This window comes from Rhinichthys klamathensis, unplaced genomic scaffold (genome assembly GCF_029890125.1).
Source record: "Rhinichthys klamathensis goyatoka isolate OS25496 unplaced genomic scaffold, OSU_Roscu_1.1 h1tg000020l_1, whole genome shotgun sequence".
NCBI lineage: Eukaryota > Metazoa > Chordata > Actinopteri > Cypriniformes > Leuciscidae > Rhinichthys > Rhinichthys klamathensis.
This window is the reverse complement of record NW_026606571.1, coordinates 4,052,154-4,066,969: the sequence shown is the minus strand read 5'-3', so window position 1 is coordinate 4,066,969 and position 14,816 is coordinate 4,052,154. Positions and strand designations below refer to the sequence as shown.

Here is a 14,816-nt window from a genome sequence, read left to right as displayed (position 1 = left end):
TCACCCATTCACTCACTCATTCATACCGACGGCGGTGTCAGCCATGCAAGGCGCCATCCAGCTCGTCGGGAGCAGCTGGGATTAGGTGTCTTGCTCATGGACACCTCGACACTTGGTCAGGTGGAACCGGGGATTGAACCACCAACCTTCGTTGGTGGTTTATAGACAACCTATATGAACCACTGAGCCACTGTCGCCCCTGTTTATGACTATCCCTAACTCCAGTTTGAGATATCTACAATGCCATTCTGACTAGTCATAATTTAAATGTATTTAAATGTATTGTTCATATGAATTTTCGGTCTTGTGTACTTATTTCATGTGTCCGTTAAATCCATGAGACCGTAGGGCGACAGTGAAAGCGGTGTTACGTTTTTGCACGTTGTGCACAGTAACCCTAAAGGCACCGGGGTGTTTATATATATATATATATATATATATATATATATATATATATATATATAGCTGCGAGCAGCGACGAAGGGCCAAAGCCGGCGGCACCGCCACTCCGGTGCCTTTAGGTAACTAAAGGCTCCGGGGTTGCGGTGCCACCGGCTTGGGCCCGCAATCGCCGCTCGCAGCTATATTTTTGTTTGATATTTACAGCTGTTTGGGGATTATTTTATGGCGCCAAAATCTCTTTTCTACTATACGGTAGGCTATTGAAAGGCATAATACGAACCTAATGTCTAGGCCCTACTTCTAATTTATTACTTTAACAATTAAACTAATCAAAAGCAAAATCAAAAAAATTGTGTGTGTGTGTAAATTACATGATACAAATGTTGTATTTTTTTTAAGGTTTATTAAATTTTTGTTCCTGAAATCCACCCTTCTGGTGGGGTCAGTATAAATGGACTTCATTTATATAGCAGTATAAGCCAAATATCCCAATCTTACTAAAAAGTTTTGAACAACACAAACTGATTATTTGATCCAGATCAAAACCAAGATTGTGATCTAATCTGATTTAAGAATCCTTTTTTTCTTTTGAACAACAAATCTTCAAGATCTGATCCAATCCGATAGCCGAAATCCGATCAGATTTCTTTTGAACAACTGGCCCTGGCTTCAAGATGCACTGGTGTCCTTGTTAGTGCGCCCTCCTCCCACGCCGAAAACACCGGTGCGAATCCCGCTCAGAGTTGGTTGAGTAGGACCGGTTACATGACCAATCAAATATTGGAAAACTGTTCCTTATGTAAATGTGAAAAGTTCCAGCATGGAATTAATTAACATCCTACTACAAAACTAGGTCAGCAACCACTAACATTTTTTCAGAAAATGTCAAATGAAATCACACAAAAACACAACTGTTTTTTTTTTATTATTATTATATGCCAGCTTAAACACACATCGCTAGACAGATAGTGTACATGTCTAGTTAACATTTATAATTAATATTCAAAAGGTTGTAAGGATAGTGTTTAAACAGCATCAAAATAATATAAAAAATATATAGGTTCTTGTTGTTGATTTATACCAGCGGTTACGTTCTACTACGTTGACGTTGTATGTAGTGATATCGCTGGAAATTGAGTAATCATTGTCCCACTCCCAATGTGTAGTGAACCAAGATCCTTGCCAGTGCCTGGATTCGTGTACACAATATTCTGGCCACATCCGAAATCGCGTAATCTCTTGAGTAGGTACTTATTTTGAATAAGTAATCTTGAAGTAAGTTATTCAAGACTGCCAAAAAAAGTATGTCCTATGTAATATGAATGTAGGATGTACAATATTCATCATACTGTCATGATCATGTGAACTACCAGCGTTAGTTGTGTTGCTTTACTGCCATTCATCATGGGATATTAAAGAATCTCGCCAGAAGTAGTAGGTCATCTGGGTACTTTTTTGCTTAATCTTTTTTGAGTACTGTGATTTCGGACATACTTATTTTTCCACATAATGTTATTCGTTCCCTTTTGTTCCCTTCTATAGGGATTTCGTACACTCAAGTACACTGATTTTAACTCTGGAGTTAGGGCCTTAGATTGAGGCCTAGTCCACACGTATGTGGGTATTTTTATAAACGGAGAAGAAGAAAAAAATCGCATCCACACAAGCACGGTTTAAAAAAATCTCCGTCCACATTGCATGAAAACGCAAAAACAAGATATGAACCACTATTGCACAGACTCATCTCATGTAAACTAAGGAGATAGAGGAGCATAATCTGATGTCAAACAGGGAATAATAGCGCACACTCTGACGTCACAACCCAAAATCCCCTGGCAGGAGAATTCAAAAAAGTTTGCCATAAAGGAATTAAGCTTAGGGCACCAAAATGGTTAGCAGCGGCACTGCCTGTGTATTTGGATCCTTTGCCATGTCATGTTCTCATTGGTTTATGGTCATGTCATGTTTTTTTCAGTTGTGTGTTGCCATTGGTTCATTGTGTTGATTACTTTCAGGTGTGTCTTGTTGTGTCATTAGTCCTTGTGTATACATAGACATCATGTTTCTGTAGTCTTTTGTCAAGCTTTGTTCTCTGTAATTGTTTTTGGTGAGTCTCAAGTGTATGTTTTTGATTCTTTAGTCAAAGTCATGTTTTGTTTATTTTCAATAAATTGCTCTTGGATTCAACTGTGCTCCTATGAGTTGGCTAAATATAACAATGTAATGGAATTCAGTCATTTACTGCAATAATTTGAGAGAGAAAAAGATTTTTTGGAATCTTGTTCAATTTCCGAGCATCTGAACTTTATTTTTTTGTTATAAATATTGTGTGCTCATGTGTCCCCTTAAAATAATTCCAGGCCTTTTCCTTCTGTTCACACATTCAACATGCTGGTGCAAAAGCTAAGCTGGGTCACTTGTAAGTACTTTTGAAAAATCATGCAAATTGAATTGGTTCCAATCTTCTAACTTGTTGTTATTGGACTTTCAGTGCTGCTGTTTCTGTATCAACATGGTAAGGCAACTGACTAAAACATGTGCAGTCTCATTAAAGACTTTTAGGTGCAGAACGTTTAAATAATTTTAGTAATTTCCTATGCAGGGGCAGAAGCCAAAGAAAAGGTTGTTTGTGAAGGAGAGTCCATGTGTCTCAAATGTGGTGAGTAATTAGTCATTTGAGTTATGTTCGGCTTTTGTTCACACAGTATGAGTATCTTGAGCCTTTGTGTCTCCAACCACATGGAATGTATTTAAACTGCCACAATTCTGTTCTACATCAGATTCGGGTTTCATAAAGGTCATTAAAGCCAACTATGGGCGAACTGATTGCAAAACGTGTGCTAGTGGGAAACCAGCTAATCAGCTCTCAAATAAACAATGCAGAGCAGAAGCGTCCCTCTCTATAATGTCTGCTCGGTAGGTTTGACCGATAACATAGGAAAATAAATGTACAATTTCAGTGTATGCATTAGCACAAGATGCATATGTGTATAGTATATTAGTGCTAATAAGTACTTGTTGTTTGTCTGTCCATGAATCAGGTGTGATGGAAGAAAGAGCTGTACTGTTCCTGCAGTGAACTCTGTTTTCTCTGATCCTTGTGTTGGGACTTATAAATACCTGGATGTATCTTATGAATGTATCCCAGCAAGTAAGTAATTTCCATCGTTCACTTTGAAGTTTAATATTTTATAAAGGAATAAAACCAAGGAATAAAATATTTGCATATCTTGTACTGGAGTAACTGTATTGTCTGACCTCTGTTCCCCTTCTCCCCCCCCCCCCCCCCCAAAAAACTAGAAATAAGTGTAACCTGTGAAAATGGTCATAGCGTCATTAAGTGTTGTAAGTACTTTTTTTTTTCTTTCTTTTTTCTGCATGTTATTTACTATACTGAGATCAGAGTGTATAGCCTCATGTCCACAATGCTTTGAATGGATCAGTCCTGCTGCAGTACATGTTGGCACATAGTTTTTTTATTTATTAAAGTGATTAATTGATATCGGTGTCTGTGTATCACAAGGTAAAGGTGTTATTCATGTTCATCATGCCAATTATGGACGACGGGATCTCGTAACATGCCCTCATGCATTGGCAACCACACCAGACTGTTACTCTCCTCAGACCAGCAGCCTGCGTTCCAAGTACAGCACCAGATACACTTCATCTAGAGTCACTTTAGGTCACACTGTCTTCAGCTATTCTTTAAATGTATCCAAGGGACAATGTATATTGAGAATCATTATCCTGTGTATTAACTTTTACACAAGGACAACAAAGAAAAATGCCACGTAGTTTGAGACCGTAGAATGATACAAGAGCTGATAGACAGTCTTTTTCTAATTCTTCCAATTTCTTTCTTAAGGTGCGACGGGAAGAAGTCGTGTCGACTATGTGCTTCAAATTCTGTCTTCACTGATCCATGTGTGGGTGTCTATAAGTATCTGGAAGTGACGTACTGCTGTAAATAATATTGACCATCCTGCCACAAATGCACTTTATGTCCATGTGTCATGATTGTCAACAAATGACAATAGAGACCAAAATAAAAAGTTGAATCCAAATGTTTTCCAAATGGTCTCATGAATTTCAGTGAAAAAACTATTGGTTTCTAAATGTGCAATTTTCTATATGTATATAAAAAAAAATGTAGGTGATGTTTGTGGGAACTGATAATCTGTTACACTACACTGTAAAAGATATCAGGGTGTTTACATTAAAGGTGTTCTGAGTGTCACTTGTTGACGTTTAAAGTATTGTCAAACAAAAGAGGTTAGCTAGACCCTCCCTCATTCAAGCATGAACCCCCAAATCCTTGTCGGTTATTGGCTGGAACAGTTTTTTGTTGCCGTTTGTGGAGCCTGGGGTGTTTGCAGAGATAGTGTCTTTACTGTGTGTTCAGGGGACAGGCAGCTAGTGGATAGTGAGGAGATATTTATTGTATGTGACAAATGTTTTGGCCTAAAAACGCTTGACATTGCTTTAATCATAAGCTAAACAACTAAGTTATACAATTTTAAATTGTATAAGTTGAAAATACTTCTACAGCAGAGTTGATTTTACTTAAAGGCAGCCATTTATTTTTTAATGGTGTAAATATGCTTTAAAAATGGGGTTTTCACAGTGAAGCCATAACCATTTTTGGCTCCCAAAAGAACATTTTTAGTGAACTTAAAAGAACCACCAAATTGTTGAACCTTTAAAACACGAGTTCTTTCATTTCTATTTATTGTAAAGCTCTTTTGTAAGAATTTGTATTGCAAAAAGCACTCCATGTATAAAGCATCCTAACATTTGCAAATACACTAAAATCTGATTTAAAGTGCTTGAGTAACCCTGTCCTATATCAAGAAGCCTCCATCATTGCCCCACCACTTCAGAGTGTGTGCTAGACTCTTTTGCTGAGAAACATTAAATACACTTGCATCTTGCACAAATTTGCATGGGCTGCACTGTTTCCAACAAATTGTTTGTAGGAAATCTGGTTACACCATCTGTCTAGAGACTTAAGTTATGTTCATGTGACCTGGAGAAAGATGGCTGAAGATTGAGACTCTGCGCTGCTCCAGGCCAGGGTTTATTCTATTTTCTTTTTAAAAATCTCTTTCCAAGCAAACATGGCAATATTGCCTTTCTTTTCTAATCGACTGGCCTGTCCAATGGGAAAAAGAAAGCAACTCAGCAATAGCTCACATACTCTATAGCCGGCCCGAGCCTTTTGGGGGCCCTAAGCGAATTCGATTTGGGGGCCCCCTCCCACTATGCGGAGTCACCTGTGCTTGACGATTATTGACACATATGTCACGCAAAAATTATACATTATTAATTAATACAGTGAGGTTATGTATTAATAAAAAATAAATACTTAATAAAAAATAGATACTTAAATAAAAAAGTTTTAACTTTTACTTTACTCTTTTACTAACTCTTTGAAACTTCTTAAAACAAACGGTCTCAAAACATATCAAATAAATTATTTGCTAAAATAATGACAAAACTGAGAAATCAGAAACATAATTTGCTAAAATAATGACAAAACTGAGAAATCAGAAACATAATAAGACTAAGAGCAAGGGTTCAACAATGACAATTATTATTGAAAACTGTAAAAAATATTATTATTTCTCAACTGTCTCAATACAGTGGAAGTTGTGGAACTGTCCTCAAAATCTTTTTTTTTATTATTATTGTAACAGACTTCGTTGGATGTACTGGCGCTCGTTGTATATGTGTGTATGCAATGTATTTTTCCCCTCTGGCTTGCCGTAGATAGGAATGGGTCATGCGCACTTGATACTGGAGTGTCGCGGGTTCCCTTTCGAGAGGTTCCTCCTATTGCGTAAGTCTTTATGTAAAACGCATTGCAGCTGCACAGCATACAGCAATGAGCGAGGCAGCTCGGTCATTGGCTGTGCTGCGGCAACTGCACGAACCTATGACGGGGCGACTCTGAACCCGCTTCCAATGAGCGTGCTTCGCGCCCACGCGCGTCAGAGCCCGCCAAGATGGGCGTGGCCAAGGGCTATATATTGGGCGCCCCGTCGTCTGAGTTCTTTAGATTTAATCTCCTTCAGCAAAGAACCTTCTCTTCGCTGGATCCTCCGGATTTGTTGGAGTCTTTTCGCCGCCGCCGTCGACAAGCCTACAGCAGGACTGCTTCGAGGATGCCGGCGCCTTCAGCCGCCTTCGATCACCTTTTCTGCTAAGCCATCCGGCGCGCATCATCCTATATCCTTTTCAAAGCTATCAGTGTTAGAGGAGATAGCTCTCTAAAAAGAGCTATCAGTGTGAGAGGAGATTGCTCTCGAAAAGTGTCGCCCCCGCGACACTTTTCTAAAAGAGCAAATTATCAAGGCGTTGTTTCAAATGCGTTCCTGCGCCTCGTGTCGAGGCCCTCTTCAGGACGGGGATCGTCACATCATTTGTGCCCGCTGCCTGGGACCGGACCACGCAGAGGCTGCCCTTACTCGAGGCGGATGTCCCGAGTGTGACGCCCTGGGCCTCACCGAGCTGCGCGCTCGCTTCGCCGTTTTCACCGCGAAAGAGCCCACCTCTTCCGTGCTGCCATCTCCTCTGGTCGAGCCGCGAAAGAAAAAGCGCCGCTCACAGAGGCCGCCGGAGCACGCGGTTTGCAGTGATGTCACGCCGGGCCAATCCCCGCGTGCTTCACCACCACCCGAAGACTCCCCGCCGCCAGTCCAGTTTACACAGGCGGACCAGCACCCCTCCAGCGGAGCGATGGGGCTCGTCTCGTTTGGCGCGTCAGGGGATGACGATGACAAGGATGACAGTTTTTCCTGTGATGCTGCATCCGACGACTGGCCGGGTTCGTCGTTCGACCCCGCGCCATCGACATTAGCGGGCACGAGCGCGGGCTCCAGCATGGACTCGGAGATCGTCCGCATCCTATCTAAGGCCGTGGAAGACCTCGGGCTCGATTGGTCTTCCCCGGAAGAACCCGCCCGCAGCCGACTGGATGAGTGGTTCCTGCAGGGGCGCCGACAGGCCCCTCGACAAAGACCCTCCCCCTTCTTCCCGGAAGTTCACGACGAACTCACGAAGTCGTGGAAAGCCCCGCACTCCGCTCGCCTGAAGCCTTCTTTTTCTTTGTCGCTCTCCTCTGTGGACGGCGCAAAAGAAAGAGGCTATGAGGGGACTCCGCCCCTCGAGGAGGCTGTGGCCAATCATCTGTGTCCACCCTCCAACGCTGGATGGAAAGCTAAAGCTTCTCATCCCTCGAAGCCTTGCCGGTCTACTTCAGCTCTCTCCGGTCGCGCATACGCCGCCGCCGGCCAAGCTGCTTCAGCGCTTCACTCTATGGCTGTCCTCCAGGTGTTTCAAGCTAAACTTCTCCGCAGTATGGACGAGTCTGGACCCGATCCTGAGGCATTCAAGGACCTGCGCAGCGCCACTGACATAGCGCTGCGAGCTACAAAAGCCACCGCCCAATCCATCGGCCATGCTATGGCTAACCTGACTGTCCTTGAGCGCCATCTGTGGCTGACGCTGACAGAGATGAAGGATGCAGATAAGGCGTCATTTCTCGACGCGCCTATCTCCCAAAGCGGCCTGTTTGGACCAGCGGTGAAGGAGTTCGCCGAGCGCTTCACCGAAGCCGGTAAGGACTCGCAGGCTATGCGTCACTTCCTGCCCAAGCGATCTAGCTCATCGCAGAGCCGCCAAAGGCCGCCTCAGCAGCAGCGAGCTAAAACGGCGCCTCCCGTCTCTCAGCCCAGACCTGAAACGGATTTTCGACGCCGCTCGCGCTCTGCCAACAGGAAACAACCGCCCGAGCGACGGGGACCTCGGCCCAAGATTGCGCTGAACCCAGAGCCTCGAAAGTCCTCCTAGCTACAGGGAGAAAAAGGGAGAGCGCGTGTCTCGCAAGAGCCGGACCGTTCTCTCCAAAACGTTTAAAGCATTACCCAGTCCCCTTACAGGCGGCTGGAAATGTCTATACAGCAGCCAATGTGCCAGCCACACAGCTCGCCCACCTGCAAACAAACGCCGTTTTTACGGCGACACACAGAAATCACATAAAGAGCCATTTTCTGCCTGTGTCATTAAAGGGTCACGTGTCCACACCAAAGTGCGCATTCCCACATATCAAAACTGTCAACGCAGTGCCAAATGTTTTCCCAGCTCAAGCTGGACGCCCCATAAATGTAGATTGTGTGCCAACTGTCACGTATGCACCACTACACATAAGCACTGTTCCCACAGTTATAAACACTTCCCCAGTAAAAGCGGGAAGTTGTATAAGAGTAGCGCGTGTGCCCGCTGTTATGCACGCACCCCAACTCACAAACACTGTTTATATGACCAAAAACCTCCCGCCATGAGCGGGAAGTTTTATGAAAGTGGCTACCTGTGGTAGGCAGTTTTATGAAACTGCCTACCACAGTCTATGCACCCCCACCCATAAGCACTGCCCATACAGTGTTAAACATTTCCCCATCTCACTCTGTGAGCATTACGGCGAGCGTGCCTGTAATCTCACACGCACCCCTGCACTCGGCATTCAACAAAGCTGCTCAGCGCGCGCCCGCGCCGCTGAGAGCTGTAAGCTCGGTATTAGCACAGAGCGATTCGCCGGCGGGAGCCATACATCACTGCGCCACGCCCCCAGCCAGCATTCAGCCCATATCTGTGCGAGCGAAAGCTTGGGAAAATATCCCCGACATGCCGAAATGGGTTTTGAACATAATAAAACACGGTTACTCGCTTCAATTCGCTCGCAGACCGCCCCGCTTCACAGCAGTGGTCGAGACGAAAGTGAGAAAAGATGTTTCACATGTTCTACGCACCGAGATGCTCAAACTGTTAGAGAAAGGCGCTATAGAGACAGTCCCTCCCTCTATGAGCGAGGCAGGTTTTTACTGCCGCTATTTTCTCGTCCCGAAAAAGGATGGCGGTCTCCGCCCCATTCTAGATCTCAGACATCTGAACAAAGCTTTAATGATTCGCTCGTTCAGAATGTTAACAACCAAACATATCCTCGCGCAAGTTCGCCCAGGGGATTGGTTTCTATCAGTGGATCTGAAAGACGCTTACTTTCACATTCCGATAGCGCCTCATCACTGGCCCTTTCTGAGATTCGCTTTCGGGGGACAGTCATACCAGTACACAGTACTACCATTCAGCCTGTCACTGGCACCCCGTACATTTACGAAATGTATGGATGCAGCACTTTCCCCCCGAGGCAGCGGGGAGTGCGAATACTGAATTATCTCGACGATTGGCTAATCCTAGCACAATCAGAGAGCCAGTTAGTGACACACAGGTCTTGGATTATCAGTCATCTAGATTGCCTGGGTCTAAGAATCAATTTTGCAAAGAGCATGCTATCCCCCAACCAGAATATTTCTTTTCTGGGAATAGTGCTAGACTCAGTGCAGATGATGGCGCGCCTCTCGTCAGAGCGCGCGCTCACTATCCGCGCCTTGCAACATCGTTCAGAGCGGGTGCGCGCGCCCCCGTCAAGCGATTTCAAAGGATGCTCGGTCTCATGGCCTCAGCATCAGCTGTACTCCAGCTAGGATTGTTGCACATGCGTCCTCTCCAACGCTGGCTCAAAAGCCGTGTCCCCACTCACGTGTGGCGCTCGGGCCACTATTTAATCAGAGCGAATTACGGCTGCATAAAAGCCCTGACGCCCTGGAAAGCTGTCGACTGGTATCAGTCCGGCGTGAGTTTGGGCGTGAACACAAGGAGAAAAATGATCACAACAGATGCCTCCAAAATAGGCTGGGGGGCCCTTTACGAGGGCAGGCCTGTCTCCGGCTTGTGGTCAAACCCGGAGAAGCGCCTACATATAAACTGTCTGGAATTGAAAGCGGTCGCTTTGGCTCTCAGAGCCCTGCTCCCGTACCTGAAGGACAAGCACGTCCTAGTCCGAACGGACAACATGATGGTAGTTTTGCATATAAATCGTCAGGGTGGACTCAGATCGAGCTCCCTGCACTCGATGGCCAGGGAGCTCCTCCTATGGTCCCAGCGCAACCTGCGCTCGCTGTGAGCAGCGCATGTGCCGGGTGTTCTGAACCAGGGAGCGGACATGCTGTCCAGAGACAAAGTTCTCCCAGGAGAATGGTCTCTCCACCCCCTGACGATTCAGTGGTTATGGCAAACCTTTGGCAGAGCAGAGGTCGACCTCTTTGCCTCCAAGGAAAATGCGCACTGCCCTCTCTTCTTTTCAAAGAGCACAGACGCGCTCGCCCAAGTCTGGCCGAGCCGCCCGCTGTATGCCTTCCCTCCGGTCGCGATGCTACCTCAGGTCATCAGTCGGATCAGGGAAGAGAAATGTGCAGTGCTCCTGGTAGCCCCACTCTGGAAGAACCAGACGTGGTTTCCAGAACTGATGCAGATGATGCAATCTGCCCCATGGCCGATTCCACTGAGGCTAGACCTCCTCAGGCAGGCCAACGGGATGATCCTCCATCCCCGCCCCGATCTGTGGGCCCTCCATGCGTGGCCCCTCAACGGGTTCCCGGGAACTTCCCCAGTGGAGTGTTGAGAACCATCACTGAGGCGCGAGCGCCCTCTACGAGGTGCTTATATGCCCAGAAATGGAAGGTGTTCAGTGACTGGTGTAAATCCAGGAACCTGAACCCCGAGACATGCGAGGTACCGAGTGTGCTCGTTTTCTTACAAGAGCTGTTGGAGGCAGGCCGCACCCCCTCCACGCTCAAAGTATATGTGGCTGCCATAGCGGCATCACACGACCCTGTAGAAGGACGCACGCTAGGGAAAAACTACCTAGTTGTTTATTTCCTGAGGGGCGCCAGGAGGATAAATCCCCCACGCCCCCCCTCGGTGCCGATCTGGGACCTGGCCACGGTCCTGGACGCACTCAAGCGTGCCCCGTTCGAACCCCTCCGAACTGTGCACCTTAAACAGCTCTCGCTCAAGACTGCTCTCTTGCTGGCTCTCGCCTCGGTCAAGAGAGTGGGCGACCTGCACGCGCTGTCATCAAGCGCTGCCTGCCTGGAGTTTGGACCTAACGACAGCAGGGTTGTCCTCAGGCCAAAACACGGGTATATTCCTAAGGTGCTCTCTACACCTTTCAGAGCACAGGTGATATCTCTAGCCGCGCTATCGTCTCCAGCAGACGAAAGCGACGCTAATTTACTCTGCCCGGTCAGGGCGCTCAAAGTATATTTGGAACGTTCTGCCCTGTTCAGACAGACAGAGCAATTGTTCGTATGCTTTGGCGGCCGCACCAAAGGTCTCGCTGTTTCAAAGCAAAGAATATCGCGCTGGATAGTTGATGCTATAGCGCTGGCTTATGAAGCCAAGGGCCTTCAGTGCCCCTTGGGCATCAGAGCTCACTCTACGAGAGGCATGGCCTCCTCGTGGGCGTGGTCGAGTGGGATACCCATTCAAGATATTTGTGCGGCAGCAGGCTGGGCCTCGCCGTCAACATTTATCAGGTTTTATAACCTACAGGTCCCCTCATTGCACTCTAACATACTGTCGGTCTAACTATGCATAGGCTGGGGTGTGTACATGCTGAGCATTGTCTCCTCCCTCATAGAATCCGTCTCTGACTGATGTAGAGGATTTTTCATGCATGACAGTACATAAAAAATGAGCTTGTGTGTTTCTCTGGACGCCCATTGGGCCGTTCCACGTTGTCCTTTATAAAGCCCGCCTTCGGCTGGCTCGTTGGATAATTACTTTGCTTAGAGGCTCAGGCATCTGCCTCCGGCTTAATAGAGCGAAGTCAGCACGCACAGCGTTTTACATGGCGTTCCCATAGCGTAAGCTACTTACGCAATAGGAGGAACCTCTCGAAAGGGAACGACTCGGTTACTAACGTAACCTCGAGGAGGTTACGTTAAGGGGAGGGAGGAGGGAACGAGTATTGCGTAAGCTGCCGTGCTTGTGCTTGGTCAGTTTGCTTCAGTCGATTGAACCTAAAGAACTCAGACGACGGGGCGCCCAATATATAGCCCTTGGCCACGCCCATCTTGGTGGGCTCTGACGCGCGTGGGCGCGAAGCACGCTCATTGGAAGCGGGTTCAGAGTCGCCCCGTCATAGGTTCGTGCAGTTGCCGCAGCACAGCCAATGACCGAGCTGCCTCGCTCATTGCTGTATGCTGTGCAGCTGCAATGCGTTTTACATAAAGACTTCAATATTTCTCGAGAAAAGGAGTTTTCCCATAGCGTAAGCTACTTACGCAATACTCGTTCCCTCCTCTCAGGGAACCGAGGTTACGTTAGTAACCGAGTCGTTTTGGAGTTAGTGATCTGATGTGTGGTATAATAAAGTGGAGAAGAGTTCAAACAAACTGCTATGTTTATTATTTATTCAAACTGCTACCCTTACACCTAGAAGGTTAAGTTCCCCTGCGGCTGTTTTCTCCAACTTAAACCGATATCTATCGATACGTGCTGCTACCTCAAGTGACAAAAACGTTACATACCGTAAATAATTATGCAAACATACTTTTATCTTGCTCTTTTTTCTCCTCCTCTGTCCATTTCTTCTTTCTATTTTCGGCACCAGAGGGATACGTCGGTCCATAAGGCACTATTGACACAGGCCGACATGCGTCTGATGCATAAGTGCCATACCTGTTAACTAGGCAAAGGCAAAATCTGTGGCCTCTTGTGTTAACCGCATGGATGAATCAGTCAAAGCTCGCTTACATACAAATAACAGAGCTTTGGGTGATTTAAAACATCAGTCGCTTTGGTCGAGTGCTCTTTCTAATCTGTCTAACTGGGCACTGACGCTGACCAAGAAAGACGTATGAAGGAAGCAGATGTAAAAGTACTAGCAGTTGTAAGGATGGATCTCCTACAGTTGTTCAAATTGTAGGACTGAAAATAATCTGAGATATTTGAACATTTGCTTTACTGTGTTTTCCACTCCTTCTTTCTTACCCCAAGGACCATTTGGAATTCTTAAAGACGGAGGTGCCGATATGATGTGCAGTCTCACATTTGGGATTTAGTCACATGGTCAGGGAAAGGATAAAAGAAGATTGTAACTGTTGCTCTGGGTCTTTTTGATTCTCTGGCTCCCATTATTGGGGCATTCTCTCTTTGCCTCATTTCTTTCTTTCCCTCTCTTTCTATCTCTCAGGTAACATTTTACATATATGCTGTACAATTAATGGTATAAGTTTGTGTATCATCTCATACATCTATTTTGTAACTATTTTACGTGTAACTATAATGTATACCATAATTCTATATGCTTGAGCTATAGCTAAGAACTATAATTCTACCATCTTGCTAATAATGTTTCTTTAGTCATTCGGCAGTCCTGCAGCCCGAACAACTGAATGAAATCCACTCTTACAACTTCACTCAACTTGCATTCAATGGACACTTTACTAACCCATGATGCCAAAGGAGAGGATTTACGAATGGCAGTGAAGTAATCACAACTGACTCTGAATAGCTTAATGAATTCCAATAAGTATTAAATAAAAAAAATAACATTTATTAACACTATCTTACCGCAAAGGTCTAATTATTTTCTTTTCAATTCGGACATGTTTATTTTGCCACATAATGTTTTTCGTTCCCTTTTGTTCCCTTCTATAGCAGGGATGTATGCGATTTCGGATGCAGTCACTGATTTTAACTCTGGAGTTAGGGAGCTGATTGAGGCCTAGTCCACACGTATGTGGGTATTTTTATTAACGGAGAAGAAGAAAAAAATCGCATCCACACAAGCACGGTTTAAAAAAAATCTCCATCCACATTGCATGAAAACGCAAAAACAAGATATGAACCACTATTGCACAGACTCATCTCATGTAAACTAAGGAGATAGAGGAGCATAATCTGATGTCAAACAGGGAATAATAGCGCACACTCTGACGTCACAACCCAAAATCCCCTGGCAGGAGAATTCAAAAAAGTTTGCCATAAAGGAATTAAGCTTAGGGCACCAAAATGGTTAGCAGCGGCACTGCCTGTGTATTTGGATCCTTTGCCATGTCATGTTCTCATTGGTTTATGGTCATGTCATGTTTTTTTCAGTTGTGTGTTGCCATTGGTTCATTGTGTTGATTACTTTCAGGTGTGTCTTGTTGTGTCATTAGTCCTTGTGTATACATAGACATCATGTTTCTGTAGTCTTTTGTCAAGCTTTGTTCTCTGTAATTGTTTTTGGTGAGTCTCAAGTGTATGTTTTTGATTCTTTAGTCAAAGTCATGTTTTGTTTATTTTCAATAAATTGCTCTTGGATTCAACTGTGCTCCTATGAGTTGGCTAAATATAACAATGTAATGGAATTCAGTCATTTACTGCAATAATTTGAGAGAGAAAAAGATTTTTTGGAATCTTGTTCAATTTCCGAGCATCTGAACTTTATTTTTTTGTTATAAATATTGTGTGCTCATGTGTCCCCTTAAAATAATTCCAGGCCTTTTCCTTCTGTTCACACATTCAAC

The 14,816-nt window shown here is 45.1% G+C and overlaps 1 protein-coding gene across 1 annotated transcript; it reads left to right on the top strand.

The window, feature by feature from the left end:
* Positions 1-2,790: 2,790 nt before the first annotated feature.
* LOC130075615 (L-rhamnose-binding lectin CSL3-like) lies at positions 2,791-4,373 on the top strand. Its single transcript, XM_056240334.1, has 8 exons — positions 2,791-2,821; positions 2,894-2,917; positions 3,005-3,061; positions 3,183-3,318; positions 3,444-3,553; positions 3,703-3,747; positions 3,926-4,046; positions 4,268-4,373. The coding sequence occupies exons 1-8, from the start codon at positions 2,791-2,793 to the stop codon at positions 4,371-4,373; spliced, it is 630 nt and encodes a 209-aa protein (XP_056096309.1).
* The last annotated feature ends 10,443 nt before the right edge of the window (positions 4,374-14,816 follow it).

Excerpts from the sequence above, each read along its gene's own strand:
- LOC130075615 (XM_056240334.1), top strand. The coding sequence starts at position 2,791 with ATGCTGGTGCAAAAGCTAAGCTGGGTCACTT. Across the intron at positions 2,822-2,893 it reads AAAGCTAAGCTGGGTCACTT|TGCTGCTGTTTCTGTATCAA; the intron begins GTAAGTACTTTT and ends TTGGACTTTCAG. Across the intron at positions 3,748-3,925 it reads TCATAGCGTCATTAAGTGTT|GTAAAGGTGTTATTCATGTT; the intron begins GTAAGTACTTTT and ends GTGTATCACAAG.